This window comes from Ipomoea nil, unplaced genomic scaffold, assembly GCF_001879475.1.
Source record: "Ipomoea nil cultivar Tokyo-kokei standard unplaced genomic scaffold, Asagao_1.1 scaffold2036, whole genome shotgun sequence".
NCBI lineage: Eukaryota > Viridiplantae > Streptophyta > Magnoliopsida > Solanales > Convolvulaceae > Ipomoea > Ipomoea nil.
Window position 1 is genome coordinate 3470804 of NW_017618464.1, and position 21882 is coordinate 3492685.

Below are 21882 nucleotides of genomic sequence, written 5' to 3' on the forward strand. Positions count from 1 at the left end.
CTGTTCAAGAATTCGAACTCCGCTACGGCTGGGGCGGCTGGCCCGGCCGTGTCCTCTTCGGCCGGCTCGGGAGCAGGACTCGGGTGGTCCCCAACCACCCGGGTGGGCGTTTCCCTAACGCCTTCGGTCGGGGATCCTTGTCTCCCCGACGTGGCTCCTTCTTCTTCTTCCTCGTCGGAGCTCCCCGATCCGCTTGAGCTAGAGCTCGACGACCCGGATGAGCTGGACGACGTGTCTTGTGCGGCGGCCTGCTCGGGAGCTGGCCCCGGTCGGCTGGTAGCTTCGGGGGAGTAGGACATGATGTCCACCTCCTCGTCGCTGAGGTGCTCGACCTCCTCGTCGTAATCCGCGATCGATGCGTTTTGACTGTCAGAGTCCGTCATTTCAATCTACCTAAAGGTCGGTCGGGGTTAGTGAAGGACTTAAAGTGTCCGGGACAGTTAGTTGACCTAGCAGCTCTACCTAACATGGAAGTGTAAAGAAAGGAGAAGGGCTAGAAGCTTACCGAGTGAAGAAACTTGGAAGTGGATTTGAGCTTTTGCTTTGCTTGGTCGGATTGCCGATCTGCTGCTCGGGACTCTCTGAGGGTACCGATTGCTCCAGAAGATTGAGGAAAGTTCCAATGAGGGCCTCAAGGGCCTATTTATAGGAGGACATTTAGGCGGGAAAGTCGTCCACTTGCGCGACACGACCCGCGCTGATTCCGAGGCAACGGTTGCAGTCGCAGAGGCCGGCAGTGGCCGACACGTGGCGGAGAAGGGAATGACAGCTGGCCGGTCGGTTTAGCGGCCGATGGTTGGGTTTCTTCATCCCGGCCCATTTTTTCCCGGACAATCAAAAAGGCCCGGGCTGGGGGGCTCTTGGTAGGGAATATCCCGACCGACATAGCTTCACCACGACCGAGGAGCCTTTGTCTCTTTCTCCTTGTCTTTGCAGGTAACAGGTCGGGCTCCACGAGAAGAACCCGGTCGTAGATCGACCGGGAGTTGCCCGAGCGACGGTGTCGACCACCGAGCGATAGCCCTTTGGCGAAAGAGCTGACGAAGGACACGTGGCGGCTCTCTACATCGACAGGCAGGGCACCCGGGAGGATGACACGTGGTAGCTACGTGGAGGGCATGCCGAACGGCTGGAATCTTGTCCCCGGCATAGTGGCTATAAATACCCACAGTAGCTACAGTGGAAGGGACTTTTGGACGATCGTTAGGTTGTTGTTAGAGAATCCCGACCGCAGTCAGTCGGTACTCAGAGCAACCAAGTAGATTGTACTTAGGGCCTTTACCGTGATCAATAAAGATATTTACTTGCTTTAATTGGTCTCGTATTGTTATATATTGCTTACGTGTAATTAGCAGTATCAATATATATATAATAAGCATGTCATTTCTCTATTGGTTCTCTCTCCTCCATCATTAATTCTTTTTCTTGGGCAGAGTAATATCCCAACCTTTGCAGATGTTCCCCACCCCTTCTCTCTCTGTCACCATGGCATTTTGACTTCAAAAGTATTGAATTCTCCCTCATTTCTCCTCTGATGTAGATGCTCTTAGACATGCTCAAACTGGCTCCTCACAACTATTACCTTGAAGTCTTGTAAAAAAAAGGTACATCTCAGATTATGTGAGAGGAGACAACTATCTATAAACGACTTTATATGATACAATATTAAAAATGATGTATAATCTTATAAAAATGTTAATGTTACGTTTATAGGCTCGTCCTTCGTCAGTATGCCTTGAGTCATTTTGAACTACTTTTGGTTAAATAGGGCAAATTAAAAGTTTAAGTATTGGGGGTGGGCCATGTATGAGGTCAGTTGAAGAAACTTTTGGTGGCTTAGGCAGCCAAAGAACACCAACCAAAATGGTCTCCACATGGGGTGTGCATTCAAAATCATTAGCTAAATCAATCATCCATCATAGTATTATTATTTAATTTCCTCCGACCAATCCTAGTCCTAGTCATTTTGAAACAAACATTTTTGATCCTGTCCCCATGTTTAGGCAGTAAAAAGCATATCCTCCCTCCCTACAACATCTTCACATCCCATCATTAAACCACCACTTAGACCTTTTGGTTTCTCTCTAACTGCAAACTGCTGGATGGGGTTGCGTTTAATTATTGTCAAATGGAATCTTCCTCTTTGGCCGGCTGGTGGGAATGTGAGATTCACATGCCCTATATAATCTGTTGTTTTTTGATACATTGTAAACAATTGCATCAAATCTACTAGATAAAGCATCAATAATATGTTAAAGTTATTTGTAGATGTTAATTTAGATAAATCTGTTACACATATTTTAAAGAAATATCAAAAGCAAAGACAATTTTATACTGACGTTGAAATTCAAAAGTGTGTGGAGCAAATAGGTTTAAATACCTTAATAATTCACTTTATAAACAATGAGTGTTTGATGCCCTTGGTTTATATGGATGGATCTGAGGCCAACTACGTCAAATTGAACTCTTAAATGCCATAAGATTCTCAAAGAGAGTGCTCACTAATACAAGACATGCATCTCAACTTCTAAAAAATTGTTATTAATTACAAAAAAGGTAGGAAAAAAAAACATAAATCGTTGTTCTCAAAAGGTTAATTCCCCAACTATAAGGGTCCCACGGCCCGGCAAAGCATCTAGGAAGATGTGAATCATGGTAACTTAGCTGAATACAGATGCTAGACCTTTGTTATTGCGCACAAGGATTCCTTCACTTTGAGAGGTTACTCCCACACTGCCGCTGGTGAGACTCAATCGCGGGTCATTGTCCTCAAACTTCACCCTTGTGACTAACTGAGCTGCCCATGCGAACAAACATAAATCACTTTATATATCACTAACCTCAAAATTCTAGCTAATTAATAAAGATCTTGAGATTAAGATTGTATTTACTTTGATTCTCCAATTTTTCATTCTACACTCTTTTAATAAATGGAAGAAATATAACTAAACGCGTTTTCTATTTTTGTTTCTCCAAAAAAAAAAAAAATCTTCAATTAATAAACACACCCTTGAGTTTTAACTTTATTAAAAGCAATTTTACTGGGTAACTTTAATTTTTTTTTATTGTTCCGTATTTAGAGGTGTTGCAATTATTTGTTATAATAGTAAGAGTTAGTATTTATAGTTGATGTAATTTGGTCAATTTATTTGTGTATCAGTTAGTAATGTTGGGTGGAAAAAAAATAGTATATATATGTCACTGAAATAAAGTAAAAATTAGATTAAGATTATATTAGGCAGGGAATAATAGCTCTTCATATAGAGCAAGGGACATTAGTATTTTGTCCTAACTCTTACCTATAAAGTACGAGAATACAGGTGTCAACCCATAAAGCTAATCATAATTAATGTAGTTTATTGCGTAATTATGTAAAAAGATAGGCACACGAACACACAAAACTGCGACATTATTGGTTAGTACTTTGGTTATTGTCATGTTCTCTAATTAAAAACAAGAATTAATCATAAAGTTTAAGACCGAACCTAGTACACACACTTATCCATTGTCTTCACTAATTGATAATTAATTGCTAATTAACTAAAGGCACTGCCCAATGCTCATGTTCCCAATTAAAGCTACGGTCATCAGCTGGTTTGGATCAATTCTCCTATTTAAAATGTTCATATTTATAAGTAATTTTTACTTTACGAGAAAGTCACGAACCATCATTACTCAAAAAGTATACTCTTGGTAAAATATAATTCATTTTGTAATCTTAGTTGACAAATGACTACAATGAGACAAATTAGCTTATGTTGTTCATAGATAATCGGCTCAAACTGAGAAGGTAATGGGTAGTTTCTGAAGTTGAACTTGAAATCTTGTGATTACCAAGTTAACTATCCGACCAATTCGACTGAATTTATATGTATTCTATTTATATAGTTCATCATAAAAAGAAAATAAAAACATAGAGTAATATGCTAAGACACGGTTTGGTGTTTTCTCATTTATTTAAATTTGAAAAAAAAATAGTTACATGAGATATGCTTGTAGGGAATAACTTTGCGTTAAAAAAAAAAAAAAAAAAAAAAAATCAAGTCACCTTAGCCGGGATTTACTTATCTTGATTTGAAGGAATCACATTCCTAGTTGACTTAGGGGGTGTTTGAATAATGACTTATCAATCAATTTTTTGCTTGTTTTAACGACTTTACGTGTTTAACTTGGTCTAATAGTTAAAATGCGTGTTTGGTAAATAGTTTTTTTTTTTTTTTTTTTTTTTTGCTTGGTTTATTGCATTTTTCTTTTTAAATGTTTAAGTTACCCTAATTGACAAACACCCCGTTAAACTTTTTCAAGTCAAACCATATACTAAATATAGTAATAACTTTCTTACATTTTTAAATTGTCAAAAAAAATTAAACTTTCCTAATATCACATAAGAATTAAAGTTTATCTTGCAATTAGTAGGTTACAACTTGTGAATTATGTATTGCCCCGCAAGTCTTGCACTAGGGCTAAGAGCATCCTCAATAGTTCGTTTTTTGCACAAATTTTAAGATGCCAAGTAGGAGAGAGGGAGTGAGGGAAAAAATTTAAAAAATAAAAAACAATAAAATGAGTTTTCAAAAAAAAAAAAAAAAAGAAGATATGGTAACGCACACAGCTGGGCGCTGTTGTTGCACCTCACGCGAGAAATAGCGTCCCTTTTTCAATTTTGGTGGGGTCCATTTCAGAGACAAAAAATCACTTCTTACAAGAAGCTCTCACCTCTTCTCTCTCATCATTCTCTCTTTTCCACTTCAGTCAAAAATTTTTAAAAAATTGAGCAAAAACCACTATTGTGGTTGCTCTAAGAAAAACAAGAATCATGTGATTCCACAAGAAAACTTCATTTACAAAAACAAGGGACTTGTCTAATTTTCTAAAACAAGTAACATATATTTAGGATTTTCCAATTGAGGATGACTTGGTGAAAATGATATGCCCAATTGTATACTATAGTCAATTTTCTGCTGTTTAGAAAAAACCTAAAAAGACTCCATCAAACAGCACACAGCTCCCCTAGAGGAGCCAAACATCACATATGACTATGACATTTACTTTAGATTTTTCCTCAAATCTTCACAACAATTGGCCATTGTTAGCACAGCATGAAGCAAGCCAAATTTGAACATGGGATAGGGACTAGGGAGACCAGGTCAAATTAAGAACACAAATTGGTATATTCTTCTTCAATAATTGGCTTAAGTAAATGAAGTGTAAGATCCAAGGAACTTATGAACCATGGAATTCTCTTTGTGTATGAATTTTAATTTATGAATGTTTGAAATTTAGAAGCTAGTGGGGTGGACAAAGATGTGGAATTATTTTATGTTTTCTATTAGCTTTGGAAATGGAAATTTTGTTATTAGACCAAAGGTGCAGTGAACCAAACATGGTACACCATTTGGGATAGAAATGAACCAATCTTACCTAGTAACATGCTCCAAATTCCAAAAAAAAAAAAAAAACTTTATTTGAGAATTATATTTTAATCACTTTTTTTTTTGAATATACAGTTTAATAACACTATTTTAATCTAAATAGAAACTTATTTTAAAGAATTAATCCTACCAGAGATCCCTTGCCTTTGGTGATAATTCTAAATTTAGTCTCTGGTTACGATTTTTGTCATTTAACATCCGAGACTGTTATTTTTTAGACACTTTTTAGTCATTCTTATGACTTTTTTTATTTTTAGTAAGGGCATTTTTGTCTCTTCATATTTTTCTTTTGTTATTTTTTTTTTTATTTCAACCGGTTTTATTGGTTTAGGACTTTACTAAAAATCGATTGAAAAGTATGATTAATAAAAATCAGAGGTTACATAAAGTTCTAAACCAATTAAACAAGTTAAAACCAGAGAGGATGAGCTTGGTCTTCTTGGCAGTGATACTATTGTAAGGGTTAAATACTGACCTTGGGTATACCCCTCCTTTATTTCATTTTTTTTTTTTTTACTATTTCATATAAATAGAGATTAAAAAATATGTTCGCACGGGCTTAGCTCAATGGTTCATTGGACAGTATTTGAGAGAAGAGACCAAGGTTTGAACCTTGGCGGCGGCAGTGTGGGAATTATGTTCAAAGTGGGCAGATTTCTTGTGCGCACCGTTAAGTCATCAAATGCTCTATCAAAGTTGGGGATTTAATCTTTTGGAAAAAGAGATTAAAAAACACTATTTTCCTATTAAAAAGAAAGATGCATACTAATTGTTGATTTTTAGTCTATTATTCATGGAAAAAAAAAAAAAAAAAAAAAGATGGATGGAGATGGGGATGATTCAATCTTTATCAGGTGTACAAAAGAATCCGAGCATGAACGATACGGCACAGGTGAGGTGGGGAGTGTGAGACCACTGACGGGGAAGACTTGCAGACGTGACTTATCGTAATAATAATGTGCGCAAACCAGGACGACGTCGTTTGCCAATGTTAACATCAAAACTGGTCCCAAATCCCTACGCAATAAAAAGATTTCAGTACTGTATCTGTATGACTGATCGACCTCACAGGTGGCCCACCTCTGCCACCTGTACGCATCTGATCATTTGTCTACCGGGACCACTCCACGCTCTCCTGGATCCAACCGTAGGGAGGAAAACCTAGGTGCAGGTTGTGGGCCCCACGTCTCACAATCCGGTCAGGATCATGAGCGCATTCGTACGTCAAAACACTCCAATTATTATTTTTACTATTATTCTTAACGTAAATATCAATTAAAAAAAAAAAAATACGCAAGAACTAAATCACAGGCATGCACAAATTATATTCATGGGTTTTGAAATTCTTGTCAAGGCAATGCCCCGTTTCGTAAATACAGGGCCGTTCCTAAGAAAATTGGGGTCCTGTACGAAAATTAACATTGGCCTTCTTTTTGTATAATTATAAATATATAAAAGATATATTGTATTGTACCAAAATATATAATAGTCTATAAAAAAATTTATTTTTTCAAAATTTCACTTGAAAAGTGACATTCTTCTTCTTCGGCTATATTTAGATGTAAAATTATTCACCAATCCATTGAGTCTTTTTTACAATATAGTTTATCATAAGTAAGATTTCAACAACTTTAATTTTAAAAAACTTCTTTATGCATAAGCAACAGTAATGAAAATAGTCAAGACTAATTGATATTGCAATTGTAGTATCAAAATACAAGAAATTAGATTGTTATTCACCAATCAAAAAAATTCCTAACTAGGGTTAGTTATTGAATTAATAATTTTAAAATTTTGAATAAAATTAAAGAATTAAAATATTTAATTATTTACATTCCTTCATCATTTTATCGTGAAGAATAAAAAAATTGAGAATGCCAAATGCACAAACAACGCACTTCAAATTAATGATTACTGAGATCGAATTCTTGCGTGTTGCATTATAATAGGAATAAGAGTAACTTTGTACTCTTTATATATAATAATTTTTACAATAATCAAATAAGCCTGCCTCAATTCCTATAAATTAGAGGACTATAACTCTATACGTAAATCAAGTCCTTAAGAATTAGGAATATAAACTTTTTAGAATTTTAGACCGTCTTGATTTCTTTATACATAAATTACACCTACACTAATATATAAAATATAAATATAAAATAATAATTTTTTTTTTAATAAAAGTGCCCCCAAAATTTGGGGGCACAATGCACATATATACTACTTATGTAATATTTGGGGCCCCAAAATTTGGGGGCCCTGGCCAGACATGGCTAGGGACGGCCTTGCGTAAATAGTTAGTCTATCATTCAATTTTGATTTATTTGATCACTATTAATTATTTTTTTGAATGTTATTGGTTCTAGTATCAATATAAATGTTTGGTTCATTAGCATTTTGAATAAAATGTTAAAATTTAAAAAATTATTTCAAACAATTTTTCAATTAGCTTTTTGAGAAAAGAAATTATACCAAATAGCTATCAACTAATAGCCAATTTACCAAACATCTTTTTACAATCAGATAATATTATCAACTAGTTATACCCTCTAATTAACTCAATCAGCTAATAGCTAACAACCATTTATCGAACATGGTCAATATATAAATATAAATAAATAAATAAATAAATAAATAAATAAATAAATAAATAAATATATATATATATATATATATATATATATATATATATATATATATATATATATATATAAGAGCGCTCATATGTGGTCATGTCATTAGGTGTGGTCATGTGGTCGTATTTGTGTCGTTGAATCAGTTTAATCTAACGGCTGTGGTAATTCTGAGGATTTCCGCCCGTTTTGGTAAGTGATGGTGTTATGGTAATTACAGTGACCATTTATAGCGGGCGGGTTCCAGAATACACCAACAGTGTTGACAACATACACCAATAGTGTAATAAAACACACCACATTGAAACACACCAATGGTGTATTCCCGTGTTATGGTAATTACAGTGGCCAATTATAGCGGACGGGTTTCAGAATACACCAACAGTGTTGACAACATGCACCAATAGTGTAATAAAACACACAACAATGTGATTTTTCCTATTCTGGTGTTTTATGACGAGTTTACCTTTGCAGTTTGCTAGGTAGGAGAATGTGCACGAAAATACTGAAAAAATCTTGATTAATATGATTAATCGGATCTATCTAATCTAATGACCACATGTGATCTCACACACACACACACACACACACACACACACACACACACACACACACACACACACACACACACACACACACACACACACACACACATATATATATATATATATATATATATATATATATATATATATATATATATATATATATATATATAGAAATTCTTCCAAAAGGTTGAACCCCAACCCTAAGGTCCCCCCCACACTCCGACCCGACAGAGCATTTGAGAGGATGTAAATCATGGTAACTCAACTGAACATGAACCACAGAGGCTAGACATTTGCTCACTGCACACAAGAAACTCCTCTGATCTCACTTTGAGAGGTAGCTCCCACACTGTCGCTGGTGAGACTCAATCTCTGGTCATTCTTTCAAAGTTTCACCTCTATGACCAGTTGAAATTAAACCACCAGCTTCATTAAACCAAAATGGGAAACAAATTAACAATAGACTCAAGCGGTAGATCATCCCAAGACTGATAGTCCTCCTGGGCAGCACTCGTTTTAGCTAAAACATGAATAATAATATTAAATAAACAGTTAACTTAAGAGAATGACACCGAACTAAACGAAGAACCTAACAATTTTGGCAAATTATGCCCTGGACCCGTGTCCACATTGAATTGTGGACACGGGCCCAAAACGACGTCGTTTTTAAAAAAAAACGTGTCATTTAGTTAAAAAAAAAAATTCGCGCGCGTTTTGCCGTTAACGGTGTTATTTTTTTTTTGGATTATGAATGTACAGTTATGCCGTTATGAATGTACAGTTATGCTGTTATGAATATACAGTTATGCAATTATGAAATTATGAACACATAGCTCTAACATTATGAACTTACAATTATGAACATATATAGTGATAAAATTATGACCATGGAGCTTTAAAATTGTGAATATAGAGCTTCGAAGATTATGAATGTACAGTTATGGAGTTATGAATGTACAGTTATAGAGTTATGAATCTACAGTTATGGAGTTATGAATCTACAGTTATGAGATTATGAATCTACAGTATGGAATTATGAATGTACAGTTATTGATCAAATTATGAACAAAGAGCTCTAACATTATGAACTTACAATTATGAACATATAGTGATAAAATTATGAACATAGAGCTCTAAAATTGTGAACATAGAGCTTCGAAAATTATGAATGTACAATTATGGAGTTATGAATGTACAGTTATGTAGTTATGAATGTACAGTTATGAAGTTATGAATGTACAGTTATAGAGTTATGAACGTACAGTTATGGAGTTATGAATGTATAGTTATTAACATATAGTAATAAAATTATGAACATATACTCTTACAATGAAGCGGTCTGAAATTAAAAAAAAAAAAAAAGGAAATAACTGTGCCTAACGGCACTGTTACCAGTGTCCAGCAAGCATGCTGGACACGGGTCCAACGCATAACGATTGAACAATTTACAGATGGGCCAAAACACTAACATAAGATGGATAAGATTGAGCCCCACACAAGGCATTATTCAAATTGACACAATCAAACAAGACAAAATATTAATTATTTAAAGTAAGATGTACATTATACAATACAATGTACACTCAGTACAAAAATAATGTACATCCCCTTAATATAATGTACATTATTTTTGTATTGAATATACATTATTTTTGTACTGAATGTACATTTACAAAATATGATCTACACAATAATGATTGAGTTTCGGAGATACCAATCTATAGAACATGTAAACCGTTGTTAAAATAATATGCATGCTATGATAAATAAATAAAAAAATTTACATGTTATATTATATGAATTTAATTACATACTGTATGTAGTAACTATAGTACGTAAATGTGTAATTACACATCAACCAATCTTTATTCAGTTCATATTTTCAAATAATGGTTGTGATTTCCATAATAATGATGAGGATGATGATGATGATGATGATGAGGATGATGATGATGATGATGATATGCCATATAGTCTAATGATATCGCCATGGGGACTCAAAAAGACAAAAAGTATGTAATTAATCATTTTTTGTTTGAATGCTGACTCAATTAAATTGTAGTATCTGTTCAAACATACTTTCTTAACCTAATGAAACACAAAAAATCAACAAAGCTTCCACTTAAGCTCGATCTCATGACCTTCCACATAGAAAAATTTTAAATCCTTAGGTATTGTTGATAATTATTCCCAATTAAACATTTAAATTTTGATCTTTAAAACTCAAACTTTTGTGTTGGATGACAATTATGAATATTAATTAAATTAAATCTTTTAAAATTTAACAAATTAATATCCAACATTTATATTTAGTAAAAAATTATAATTTTTAATCCAAAAAATAGTACAATCTCACTCTGCCTATATACTTTTAATACTTTTCATTTTTGAAGGAACAATTAATACTTTAAAGTGAAAATGTAATATTTGTTAAATCATAAAAAAGATTACATTTTTGTTAACAAAATATTATATACAATCTCAGCAAGTTTTCATGTTAAATAATAATGCATTTTCTCAACAAGTTTTCATGTTAAATAATAATGCATTTTCATCATTTTTCGTGGGACTTAAAGTTTGATTGACAAAAGTTTTAAGTAAGTATTGTTTCATTTATAAAATTTAAACTTCAAATTTCAAATTTATGAAAAATGTTTACTTTATTTCACAAATTAATATCCAACATATATATTTAGTAAAAATTATAATTTTTAATCCAAAAAAAAAAATATATACAATCTCACTTTGCCTATATACTTTTAATACTTTTCATTTTTCAAGGAACAATTAATACTTTAAAGTGAAAATGTAATATTTGTTAAATCATAAAAAGATTACATTTTTGTTAACAAAATATTACATACAATCTCAGCAAGTTTTCATGTTAAATAATAATGCATTTTCATCATTTTTCGTGAGACTTAAAGTTTGATTGACAAAAGTTTTAAGTAAGTATTGTTTCATTTATAAAATTTAAACTTCAAAGTTCAAATTTATGAAAAATGTTTACTTTATTTCATAAATTAATATCCAACATTTATATTTAGTAAATATTATAATTTTTAATCCAAAAAAAAAAAAAATACAATCTCACTCTGCCTATATACTTTTAATACTTTTCATTTTCAAGGAACAATTAATACTTTAAAGTGAAAATGTAATATTTGTTAAATCATAAAAAAGATTACATTTTTGTTAACAAAATATTACATACAATCTCAGCAAGTTTTCATGTTAAATAATAATACATTTTTATAATTTTTTGTGGGACTTAAAGTTTGATTAACAAAAGTTTTAAGTAAGTATTGTTTCATTTATAAAATTTAAACTTCAAAGTTCAAATTTATGAAAAATGTTTACTTTATTTCACAAATTAATATCTAACATTTATATTTAGTAAAAATTAAAATTTTTACTAAATATAAATGTTAGATATTAATTTGTGAAATAAAGTAAACATTTTTCATAAAATGTTTACATTTATATTTATATTCAAATTTATGAAAAATGTTTACTTTATTTCACAAATTAATATCTAACATTTATATTTAGTAAAAATTAAAATTTTTAATCCAAAAAAAAAAATACAATCTCACTCTGCCTATATACTTTTAATACTTTTCATTTTTTCAAGTAACCATTAATAATTTGAAGTGAAAATATAATATTTGTTAAATCATAAAAAAATTACATTTTTGTAAAAAAAATATTACATACAATCTCAGCAAGTTTTCATGTTAAATAATAATGCATTTTTATCATTTTTCGTGGGACTTAAAGTTTGATTGACAAAAATTTTAAGTAAGTATTGTTTCATTTATAAAATTTAAACTTCAAAGTTCAAATTTATGAAAAATGTTTACTTTATTTCACAAATTAATATCCAACGTTTATATTTAATAAATATTATAATTTTTAATCCAAAAAAAAAAAAAATACAATCTCACACTGCCTATATACTTTTAATACTTTTCATTTTTCAAAGAACAATTAATACTTTAAAGTGAAAATGTAATATTTGTTAAATCATAAAAAAGATTACATTTTTGTTAACAAAATATTACATACAATCTCAGCAAGTTTTCATGTTAAATAATAATGCATTTTCATCATTTTTCGTGGGACTTAAAGTTTGATTGACAAAAGTTTTAAGTAAGTATTGTTTCATTTATAAAATTTAAATTTCAAAGTTCAAATTTATGAAAAATGTTTAATTTATTTCAAAAATTAATATCCAACATTTATTTTTTGTATAATTTTTAATCCAAAAAAAAAAAAAATACAATCTCACTCTGCCTATATACTTTTAATACTTTTCATTTTCAAGGAACAATTAATACTTTAAAGTGAAAATGTAATATTTGTTAAATCATAAAAAAGATTACATTTTTGTTAACAAAATATTACATACAATCTCAGCAAGTTTTCATGTTAAATAATAATACATTTTTATAATTTTTTGTGGGACTTAAAGTTTGATTGACAAAAGTTTTAAGTAAGTATTGTTTCATTTAAAAAATTTAAACTTCAAAGTTCAAATTTATGAAAAATGTTTACTTTATTTCACGAATTAATATCCAACATTTATATTTAGTAAAAATTATAATTTTTAATCCAAAAAAAATACAATCTCACTTTGCCTATATACTTTTAATACTTTTCATTTTTCAAGGAACAATTAATACTTTAAAGTGAAAATGTAGTATTTGTTAAATAATAAAAAAGATTACATTTTTGTTAACAAAATATTACATACAATCTCAGCAAGTTTTCATGTTAAATAATAATGCATTTTTATCATTTTTCGTGGGACTTAAAGTTTGATTGACAAAAGTTTTAAGTAAGTATTGTTTCATTTATAAAATTTAAACTTCAAAGTTCAAATTTATGAAAAATATTTACTTTATTTCACAAATTAATATCCAACATTTATATTTAGTAAATATTATAATTTTTAATCCAAAAAAAAATAATAATACAATCTCACACTGCCTATATACTTTTAATACTTTTCATTTTTCAAAGAACAATTAATAGTTTAAAGTGAAAATGTAATATTTGTTAAATCATAAAAAAGATTACATTTTTGTTAACAAAATATTACATATAATCTCAACAAGTTTTCATGTTAAATAATAATGCATTTTCATCATTTTTCGTGGGACTTAAAGTTTGATTGACAAAAGTTTTAAGTAAGTATTGTTTCATTTATAAAATTTAAATTTCAAAGTTCAAATTTATGAATAATGTTTACTTTATTTCAAAAATTAATATCCAATATTTATTTTTTGTAAAAATTATAATTTTTAATCCAAAAAAAAAAAAAATACAATCTCACTCTGCCTATATACTTTTAATACTTTTTATTTTTTCAAGGAAAAATTAATACTTTAAAGTGAAAATGTAATATTTGTTAAATCATAAAAAGGATTACATTTTTGTCAACAAAATATTACATACAATCTCAACATGTTTTCATGTTAAATAATAATGTATTTTTGTCATTTTTCGTGAGACTTAAAGTTTGATTGACAAAAATTTTAAGTAAGTATTGTTTCTTTTATAAATTTTAAACTTCAAAGTTCAAATTTTATGAAAAATGTTTACTTTATTTCACAAATTAATATCCAACATTTATATTTAGTAAAAATTATAATTTTTAATCCAAAAAAAATACAATCTCACTTTGCCTATATACTTTTAATACTTTTCATTTTTCAAGGAACAATTAATACTTTAAAGTGAAAATGTAGTATTTGTTAAATAATAAAAAAGATTACATTTTTGTTAACAAAATATTACATACAATCTCAACAAGTTTTCATGTTAAATAATAATGCATTTTTATCATTTTTCGTGGGACTTAAAGTTTGATTGACAAAAGTTTTAAGTAAGTATTGTTTCATTTATAAAATTTAAATTTCAAAGTTCAAATTTATGAAAAATGTTTACTTTATTTCTTTAGAGTTGAGTTTTTTAGATTGACTCAATTTAATTCTTAATAGGCTTGAGATAAATTCATGGAGTTTGAAATATAATCTAGCGAAATTGAAAATTTTGGTTATAAAAAATATGAAGAACAAAGGTAATAGCAATTAAGCAGTTTGGTTGGCGTGATTGCCTGTACACTCTCTATCTCTTAAGTGAGGTATAGAGTTTAAATATTTTCTCGTATAAAAAAGACTAATCTAATTAACACTTTATCCATTAATTAAGTCGATAGGTAAATATATTCAGTACACTTCGTAGTCTAACTAAAAAATAAAGCAATGGAACATTTCTCCCATTAATAAACCTATCTAGGTTCTTCAAAAAAATAATAATAATAAACCAATCTAAATTTCTTAAAACAGTAATAATGAATGGTCTGTGGCCCTGAACCAATGATGTAAAAATGAACAAAAAAAACTCAACACTACAGGGAAAAAGGAGACATCCACGTTCGGTGTAAGACACACAGAGAAAGCAACAAATCGAGGCGTATATTATGCTGGTTTCCGGGACGCTCTAATGGCGTTTCTCTCTCCTTTCTCTCTCTCTCTCTCTCTCTCTCTCTCTCTCTCTCTTTCTCCTTCCTCCATTGATTGTAGAGAAAGTTTGTAGCCACAGTACAGGTGGGCAGTAGTATTCTTGTTCTTCTGGGTTGAGGCACCAAAGTCGAAGATAAAAGCTATATGCCCTGCTGAGAAGTTGAACGGTGGGTACTGGAACGGTCACCAAAAGCCAAAAGGGCGGAGTTGTGATAAAGTTTGCAGCTTTTTTCTCGGTTGTTTAAAGGGTTATGCTTCATACATACCCAGTATTTATTGTGGGGTTGTTGATCTCAATAGCTATTACTAGTTACTAGGTTAATGATGTGATAAAATGCCAGCAATGCGGAGAATTTAGGGTGAGGATATCTGGGCTTTCATGAATTTCTGAAATTAAACTCCCTTTGCTTTGATCATGGCGACTAGAGGTTCCCTTTCTTCTCAGCAACAACAAAGCTACATCTCAGCCCCAGGTGGGTGTACTTTAGTTTCTTAGATAAAGATCTGTTTTTCTATGATTTTGTTTGGGTTGAAAATGTTTAAATGTCTGGTCTGAAATTTTCAGGGCAAGATGATCATCTCTATGAGGAGCTATGGAAGTTATGTGCAGGTCCATTGGTGGATGTTCCGAGAAATCATGACAGGGTTTACTATTTCCCGCAGGGGCACATGGAACAAGTAAGAATATTCTCTTGTGGTTGGTTTCAACTTTTTGCTTTAGGTGGAGTTCTTCATTTTTTGTAATTTAGAGTTAAAAATTGTTCAATTATTGCCCTTCTTTGTTCAGATATTTTACAAAGCTCTTGAATTTCTTTCTGTTTCTGGTTTATTATATGGCTGTTGTGTTTCAACCCTTTGATTAAATCTTAGTTCTCATTATTGGATTCCTTATGGATATTTTTCTACTTTTGGGAATTGTCAATTTTCTTTAATCTTGACCATCTTTTGGTTTGTTTAGTTGGTGGCATCAACAAATGAAGAGTTGGATCAGAAAACATCCATGTTTTCTTTGTCACCCAAGATTCTTTGTCAAGTTGTTAACATTAAGCTTCAGGTAACAATTTTGAGCAACATATACATACATATATATATGTGTGTGTGTTGTTAGACCAGACATGCTATTTAGATTGGGATATATCATATATGGAGTACTATACTTACCTTAACAAACTGAGCTAATATATTGATTGTAGTGAAGGGATTGATCATGTGAAGATTGTTGTTTGTAGGTTGAACCAGAGACTGATGAGGTTTATGCACAAATCACTTTGTTGCCCGAAGATGTACGGATCTAAAACTATTTCCTTGTACTACTTAAAAAATATCGTTTTGTTTGCACATGAAACTTATATTCCTGGGTGGATATTTGTAGGAGATGGAGCATACAAATATAGATTCTTATTCTCGTGAGACTTCGAGTTCTCATGAGCCTTCAAGGCCCAAAGTTTACTCTTTCTGCAAGGTGTTAACGGCATCAGATACGAGTACTCATGGTGGATTTTCTGTTCTAAGGAAGCATGCGACTGAATGCCTTCCTCCCCTGGTATTATCTTGTCCCAAGTTATTTCGTTCTTTTGCCCGTCTCTATTATTGGACATGTTTTGTCTCTATTTCAAAATTTTAACCCGTTTATGGTTGGTCTATGGTAGGACTTGAATCAGCAGACTCCATCACAAGATCTGGTTGCCTTGGATCTTCATGGGATCGAATGGCGTTTTAAACACATATTTAGAGGTAATTACTATTTTCTGGGATATTATGCTATGTTGCATCTTTTAATATCTTTGGGTAGAAAGAATTAAAGAAAGATTTTTCGTATCCCATTGCTTTTTAGTTTCATCTCCCAACAAAAGAAACAAGATAAAGTCATCTTTTAATATTTTATCGTGCAGGCCAACCTCGAAGACATCTGCTTACAACGGGGTGGAGTAACTTTGTATCTTCAAAGAGATTGGTTGCGGGGGATTCATTTTTATTCTTGAGGTATTTGCTGCTCTCTCTGTTTTTTGTCTTTTGCATTTGTTTCATAATCTACAACCTCGTAGTTGATGATTTCTTTAATTTGTTGGAACCAATTTGGCTTCTAGGGGAGAGAACGGGGAACTGCGAGTTGGAATCAGACACCATGCTCAGAAACAAAACTCTATTCCATCCTCGGTTATTTCAAGTCGAAATATGCATCTGGGAGTGCTTGCAACGGCTTCGCATGCTGTTACCACGAAAACGCTCTTTGTTGTTAACTACAAGCCGAGGTGAAACATCCAAGTCTTAATTTTCTAGATCTTATTAGTGTATATCGTAGAATCTGAAACTGCAATCGAAGCCTTTTGGTTCTGTATGTACTTATACTTGCTTTTCACGATAAAATTTTCAGACTGAGTCAGTTCATAGTAGGCATGAGGAAATATCAAGAAGCTGTTCATCAAGGGTTCTCGGTTGGCATGAGATTCAAGATGCGATTTGAAGTGGAGGATTCTCCGGAGAGAAGGTGGGAGAACTTTCACAAGTTATTATCTCTATTTTTCTTAAAGGTCTGATTTTTACTTTCTTCATTCAGGTTTATGGGCACCATAGTTGGGGTTGAAGATATTTCTACGCAGTGGAAAGGCTCTGATTGGCGATCATTGAAGGTTGACGTTAGTTCCTATATGTTGCATATATATTTCTGGGGATTTGGAACATAAGTTTACTAAATTCTCGCTTCCTTTTTTCAGGTTCATTGGGATGAGCCTGTCCCTATTACGAGGCCCGACAGGGTTTCTCCATGGGATATAGAACCTTTTGTGCCTTCAATCCCTTCGTCACTTGCTTTACCGGTAGCACCAAAGAACAAAAGGCCTCGACAAGTTCTTGAAACCACCGTTTTGGGTGAGCCATGTGCCTTCAATTTCTTCTTTATCGAGCCCGCCCCTAAGAATTCCTCCCTTAAATTTTATTGTTAATTTGGTCAGAGCCTACACTGTCAACTGCATCCACCGTTTGGAATCCTTCCCTAGACTCGTTGCAAGCAAATAGTAGTCCTCGGGGACAAAGAGTCGTGGAGTGTGCGTGGCCTTCTCATGTGAAACCGAATGCTTCAAACCACGTTCCCGCACACACTGTAGAACAGAAGGGCAATCTAATAACACGCCTCGGTGATAAAAGAAAATCCGATGCTGCCCCGCCTTGTAGGTTGTTTGGTATTGACCTGAATAGCACCTCGGGGGGTTTAAGTATCGAGATCTCCAAGACACCGTCCTTTGGGGATTCAGAGCAAAAATCCGACCTTTCTATTGATACCAAAGCTCTGAAGCAAGAGCTATCACAGGTCACTCAACCAAAGGAGGGCCAAACCAATCAAAATTCTTCTATTAGAAGTCGTACCAAGGTATACTACACCCCGGTGTAATTTGTTTAGAATTCACTACCATTGAAAGGAAAATACTAAAAATTTAAACTTTCTGTGTTTTCACGGGAATCCTTTGAGTAGGTTCAAATGCAAGGGGTGGCAGTGGGGCGGGCAGTGGACTTGACAGCAATAAAAGGATATGATGAACTCATAAGTGAACTCGAAGATATGTTTGAGATCCACGGAGAGCTTCGCCCAAGAAAAAAATGGGAAATTGTCTTCACAGACGATGAGGGGGACACGATGCTTATGGGGGATCATCCATGGCTGTAAGTATATATTCTTCCTTTTTACTGTTCCTACTAAAGTTGAAGTGCTTCACTCTTCTTTGTCACCTAACACGGCTATTTTAATTGATATTTGCAGGGAATTCTGTAGTGTGGTGAGGAGGATTCTTATTTGTTCGAACACTGAGGTGAAGAAAACGTCTTCAGTAACCGAATCAATAACTGTAAACGACAGAAATTCCCCCTTCTAGTCGTATACCATCTTCCCGGATTGTTTTTCTTGTCCACTCCCATGGTCAAGGAAAAGACGTTGGGAGAACGAACAAGCCTTTCTAGTTTCTTTTCCTTTAGGCTGTCAGAATTATTGTCGCGTAACAAAAATGAAATTCTTGCAGAATGGGAAGGGTCTGAGTACTAGAATGCTAGTTGGCAGTTCTATATTGACACCATCTGATTGGGGGTAAAACTCCCAAGTTAGAACAAGTTGAGGTGTGGGGGTGTTTGGGGGGGGGGGGGGGGGGGGGGGGGGGGGGGGGGGCATTGGACTCTGTTAATGTGTAAACTTGTTTTCCAGTTGCAGTGGGCAAGTGTAGTTTGGTTTTTCTGTATCTCTGTAAATATGGAAAATGTTGTATTTTGGTCAATTTGGAATCTCTGACTTGAACTGTAAACTCTGTTAAGGTATCAACTGATTGGAGGTAACAGTGGCACCACCTTGGTGCCCTTCTTTTTAGTTGCTCATCTTTTTATTACCTATTCTCAGAATTATTTTAATCGCTCAATGGTTCAGACAGTATTTAAGAAAAGAAATCAAGGTTTGAATCTCGGCGGCGGCAGTATAGGGATTATGTTCAAAGTGGGCAGATAGATCTCTTGTGCACACTGCCATTTGTCCCCATATACTGAGCCTTGAGTCATTGTAATTTACATTCTCTCAAATGCTTTATCGAGCTGGGGTGTGGAGAGCCCTTTAGATTGAGGATTTAACCTTTGCAAGAGAAGAATTATTTCAATCATTATAATTACCCGTGCGATGCACAGATAAATATTTTTATTATATATTTAAATAATAAAATTAATGATGAAATTATAAACCATTATAATATTTGAAAGTGTACATTTATTTGAAATTATAAGATTTGTATATTAGTGTTGAAATTGATTACTTAATATAAAAATTATATTAAGAAAAGTCTAAACAAAAAATAAAAGGAAGAGCATGGCTAATTGATATTATTTTAAATAATAAAAATATAGGGGAGAATGACACTTTTTCCCCCTGAGTTATATACTTATAGCACTTTTCCCCCCTTAATTATTCAAGTGGCTGTTTTCCCCCCTAAAATGTTAAATGGACATATTTACCCTTAAAATAAATATTTCATTTATTTTTCATCTCCAACAAATTATGATCATAATTTGGTTCAAACCAAACAAACACTATAGCAACCAAATCGAAATATTTCAATTACAATTTAGAATCGAAACTCGATATTTAGAGTTTATCAAAATCGCGAACTGGAACGGACGGTTCATGTTCCGAACTGAAAAAAATAAAATACATTTATTGTTGAAGTTAGACTATTTTAAAATAAAAAATAAAATTTTAAAATAAAGACGGTTCAAAAGCGCGAACCGGATTCGGAACCGCCGATTCACGGTTTAGGATCCAATTTTTTTGATTCATAATTTTAATAAATTGAAATCCAAATATTGGGTTCTCGATCTGAATCATAATCGGAAACTTTTAATTCGATTGCTATAGCGTCTGGTTCAGTTCGAACCGAACCGTGGTGATCCCTACGTATACGCAATAATTTGTTGGAGAAGTAAAATAAATAAAATGTTTACTTTAAGGGTAGAAATGTCAATTTAATATATTAGGGGGAAAAACCACCACTTTTAGAATAATTGAGGGGGCTAATGTGCTTACCTAAATAATTAAGGGGGGAAAAGTGTTATAAGTATATAACTTAGGGGGAAAAAGTGCCATTTATTATTATCAAATGAAGGGAATCTCTATGTTTAATTACCATAGTAAGATTAAAGTGTTAAATATAGGTTGGTAATATGAGCGTAATATGTGAATAACTATGGTAATTAAGGAGTATATATTATTCTTAATAAAATAATGTGTATGTTTAATTTCGTTTAATTATGGACGTAGTATGTGTATGTTTAATTTCTTTTAATTGTATCCGTAATATGTGTATATTTAATGAAAAATACTTGGTGCACTCCCATTTTAAACTCTCAACTTGTACTCCCTCTCACATGCTTTTGATATAGACACTTTTCAGTGGACCCACATGATGAAAATAACTAATCCTGGTTTGCCACTTAGGGAGTATAAATGAGAGAGTAGAATTTGGGAGTCTATGTAGTAGAACTCATATTTAATTTTATTTAACTATGTTTGTAATGTGTACCATTAATTTCCTTAATTGATTAGATAAAATCTATATTATGGAAAGTTAAAAACAATTTCCTTAATATGAGTGTAATATGTGTACGTTTAATTTCCTTTTAATTATGGACGTAATATGTGTATGTTTATTAACATTAAGCTTAATAAATTCCTTTTAATTATGGACGTAGTATAGATTCCCCACGTCTCTGCTTCTAATTTCCACCTAAAGATGGCCAAACCACAAAACTCGAGGGACCTTGGTTGGTATTAACTCTTTTCGTATAAGTCAAATGACAATATTACCCTCCATTTTGACGGCCGAGACGGAAGGAAGTAACGGAAGGACGTTAAAAGGTAACTTTTCACAACTCGGAGGATGACGGATGGTAATTACGGAAGTTAAGGACGCTAGAAGGTAACTTCTTCTTCTTCTTCTTCTTCTTCTTCTTCTTCTTCTTCTTCTTCTTCTCCTTGTAATTACGGAAGTTAAGGACGCTAGAAGGTAACTTCTTCTTCTTCTTCTTCTTCTTCTTATTATTATTATTATTATTATTATTATTATTATTATTATAGAATAGGGAAGCAAAAAACTTCATGCAAATCTCAAAATCAGGGATCTACATACAAAATGAATCCAAATATTATTTGTTAGAAACTCATAATATTCACAAAGTTATCGAAGCTAATCAGTAAACAAAATGAATATGCACGCAT

At 32.5% G+C, this 21882-nt stretch overlaps 1 protein-coding gene across 1 annotated transcript; it reads left to right on the forward strand.

Annotated features, from left to right (window-relative positions):
• The first annotated feature begins 15052 nt into the window (after positions 1-15052).
• LOC109148207 (auxin response factor 9-like) lies at positions 15053-19491 on the forward strand. The gene is made up of 15 exons (XM_019296065.1): positions 15053-15616; positions 15709-15821; positions 16102-16197; positions 16373-16426; positions 16516-16686; positions 16793-16877; positions 17036-17126; positions 17231-17395; positions 17518-17631; positions 17701-17773; positions 17858-18011; positions 18095-18510; positions 18613-18800; positions 18898-19250; positions 19299-19491. The coding sequence occupies exons 1-14, from the start codon at positions 15559-15561 to the stop codon at positions 19007-19009; spliced, it is 1890 nt and encodes a 629-aa protein (XP_019151610.1). The 5' UTR covers positions 15053-15558; the 3' UTR covers positions 19010-19250; positions 19299-19491.
• The last annotated feature ends 2391 nt before the right edge of the window (positions 19492-21882 follow it).

Excerpts from the sequence above, each read along its gene's own strand:
- LOC109148207 (XM_019296065.1), top strand. The coding sequence starts at position 15,559 with ATGGCGACTAGAGGTTCCCTTTCTTCTCAGCAACAACAAAGCTACATC. Across the intron at positions 17,396-17,517 it reads GTTGTTAACTACAAGCCGAG|ACTGAGTCAGTTCATAGTAG; the intron begins GTGAAACATCCA and ends TAAAATTTTCAG. Across the intron at positions 18,511-18,612 it reads CTATTAGAAGTCGTACCAAG|GTTCAAATGCAAGGGGTGGC; the intron begins GTATACTACACC and ends TCCTTTGAGTAG.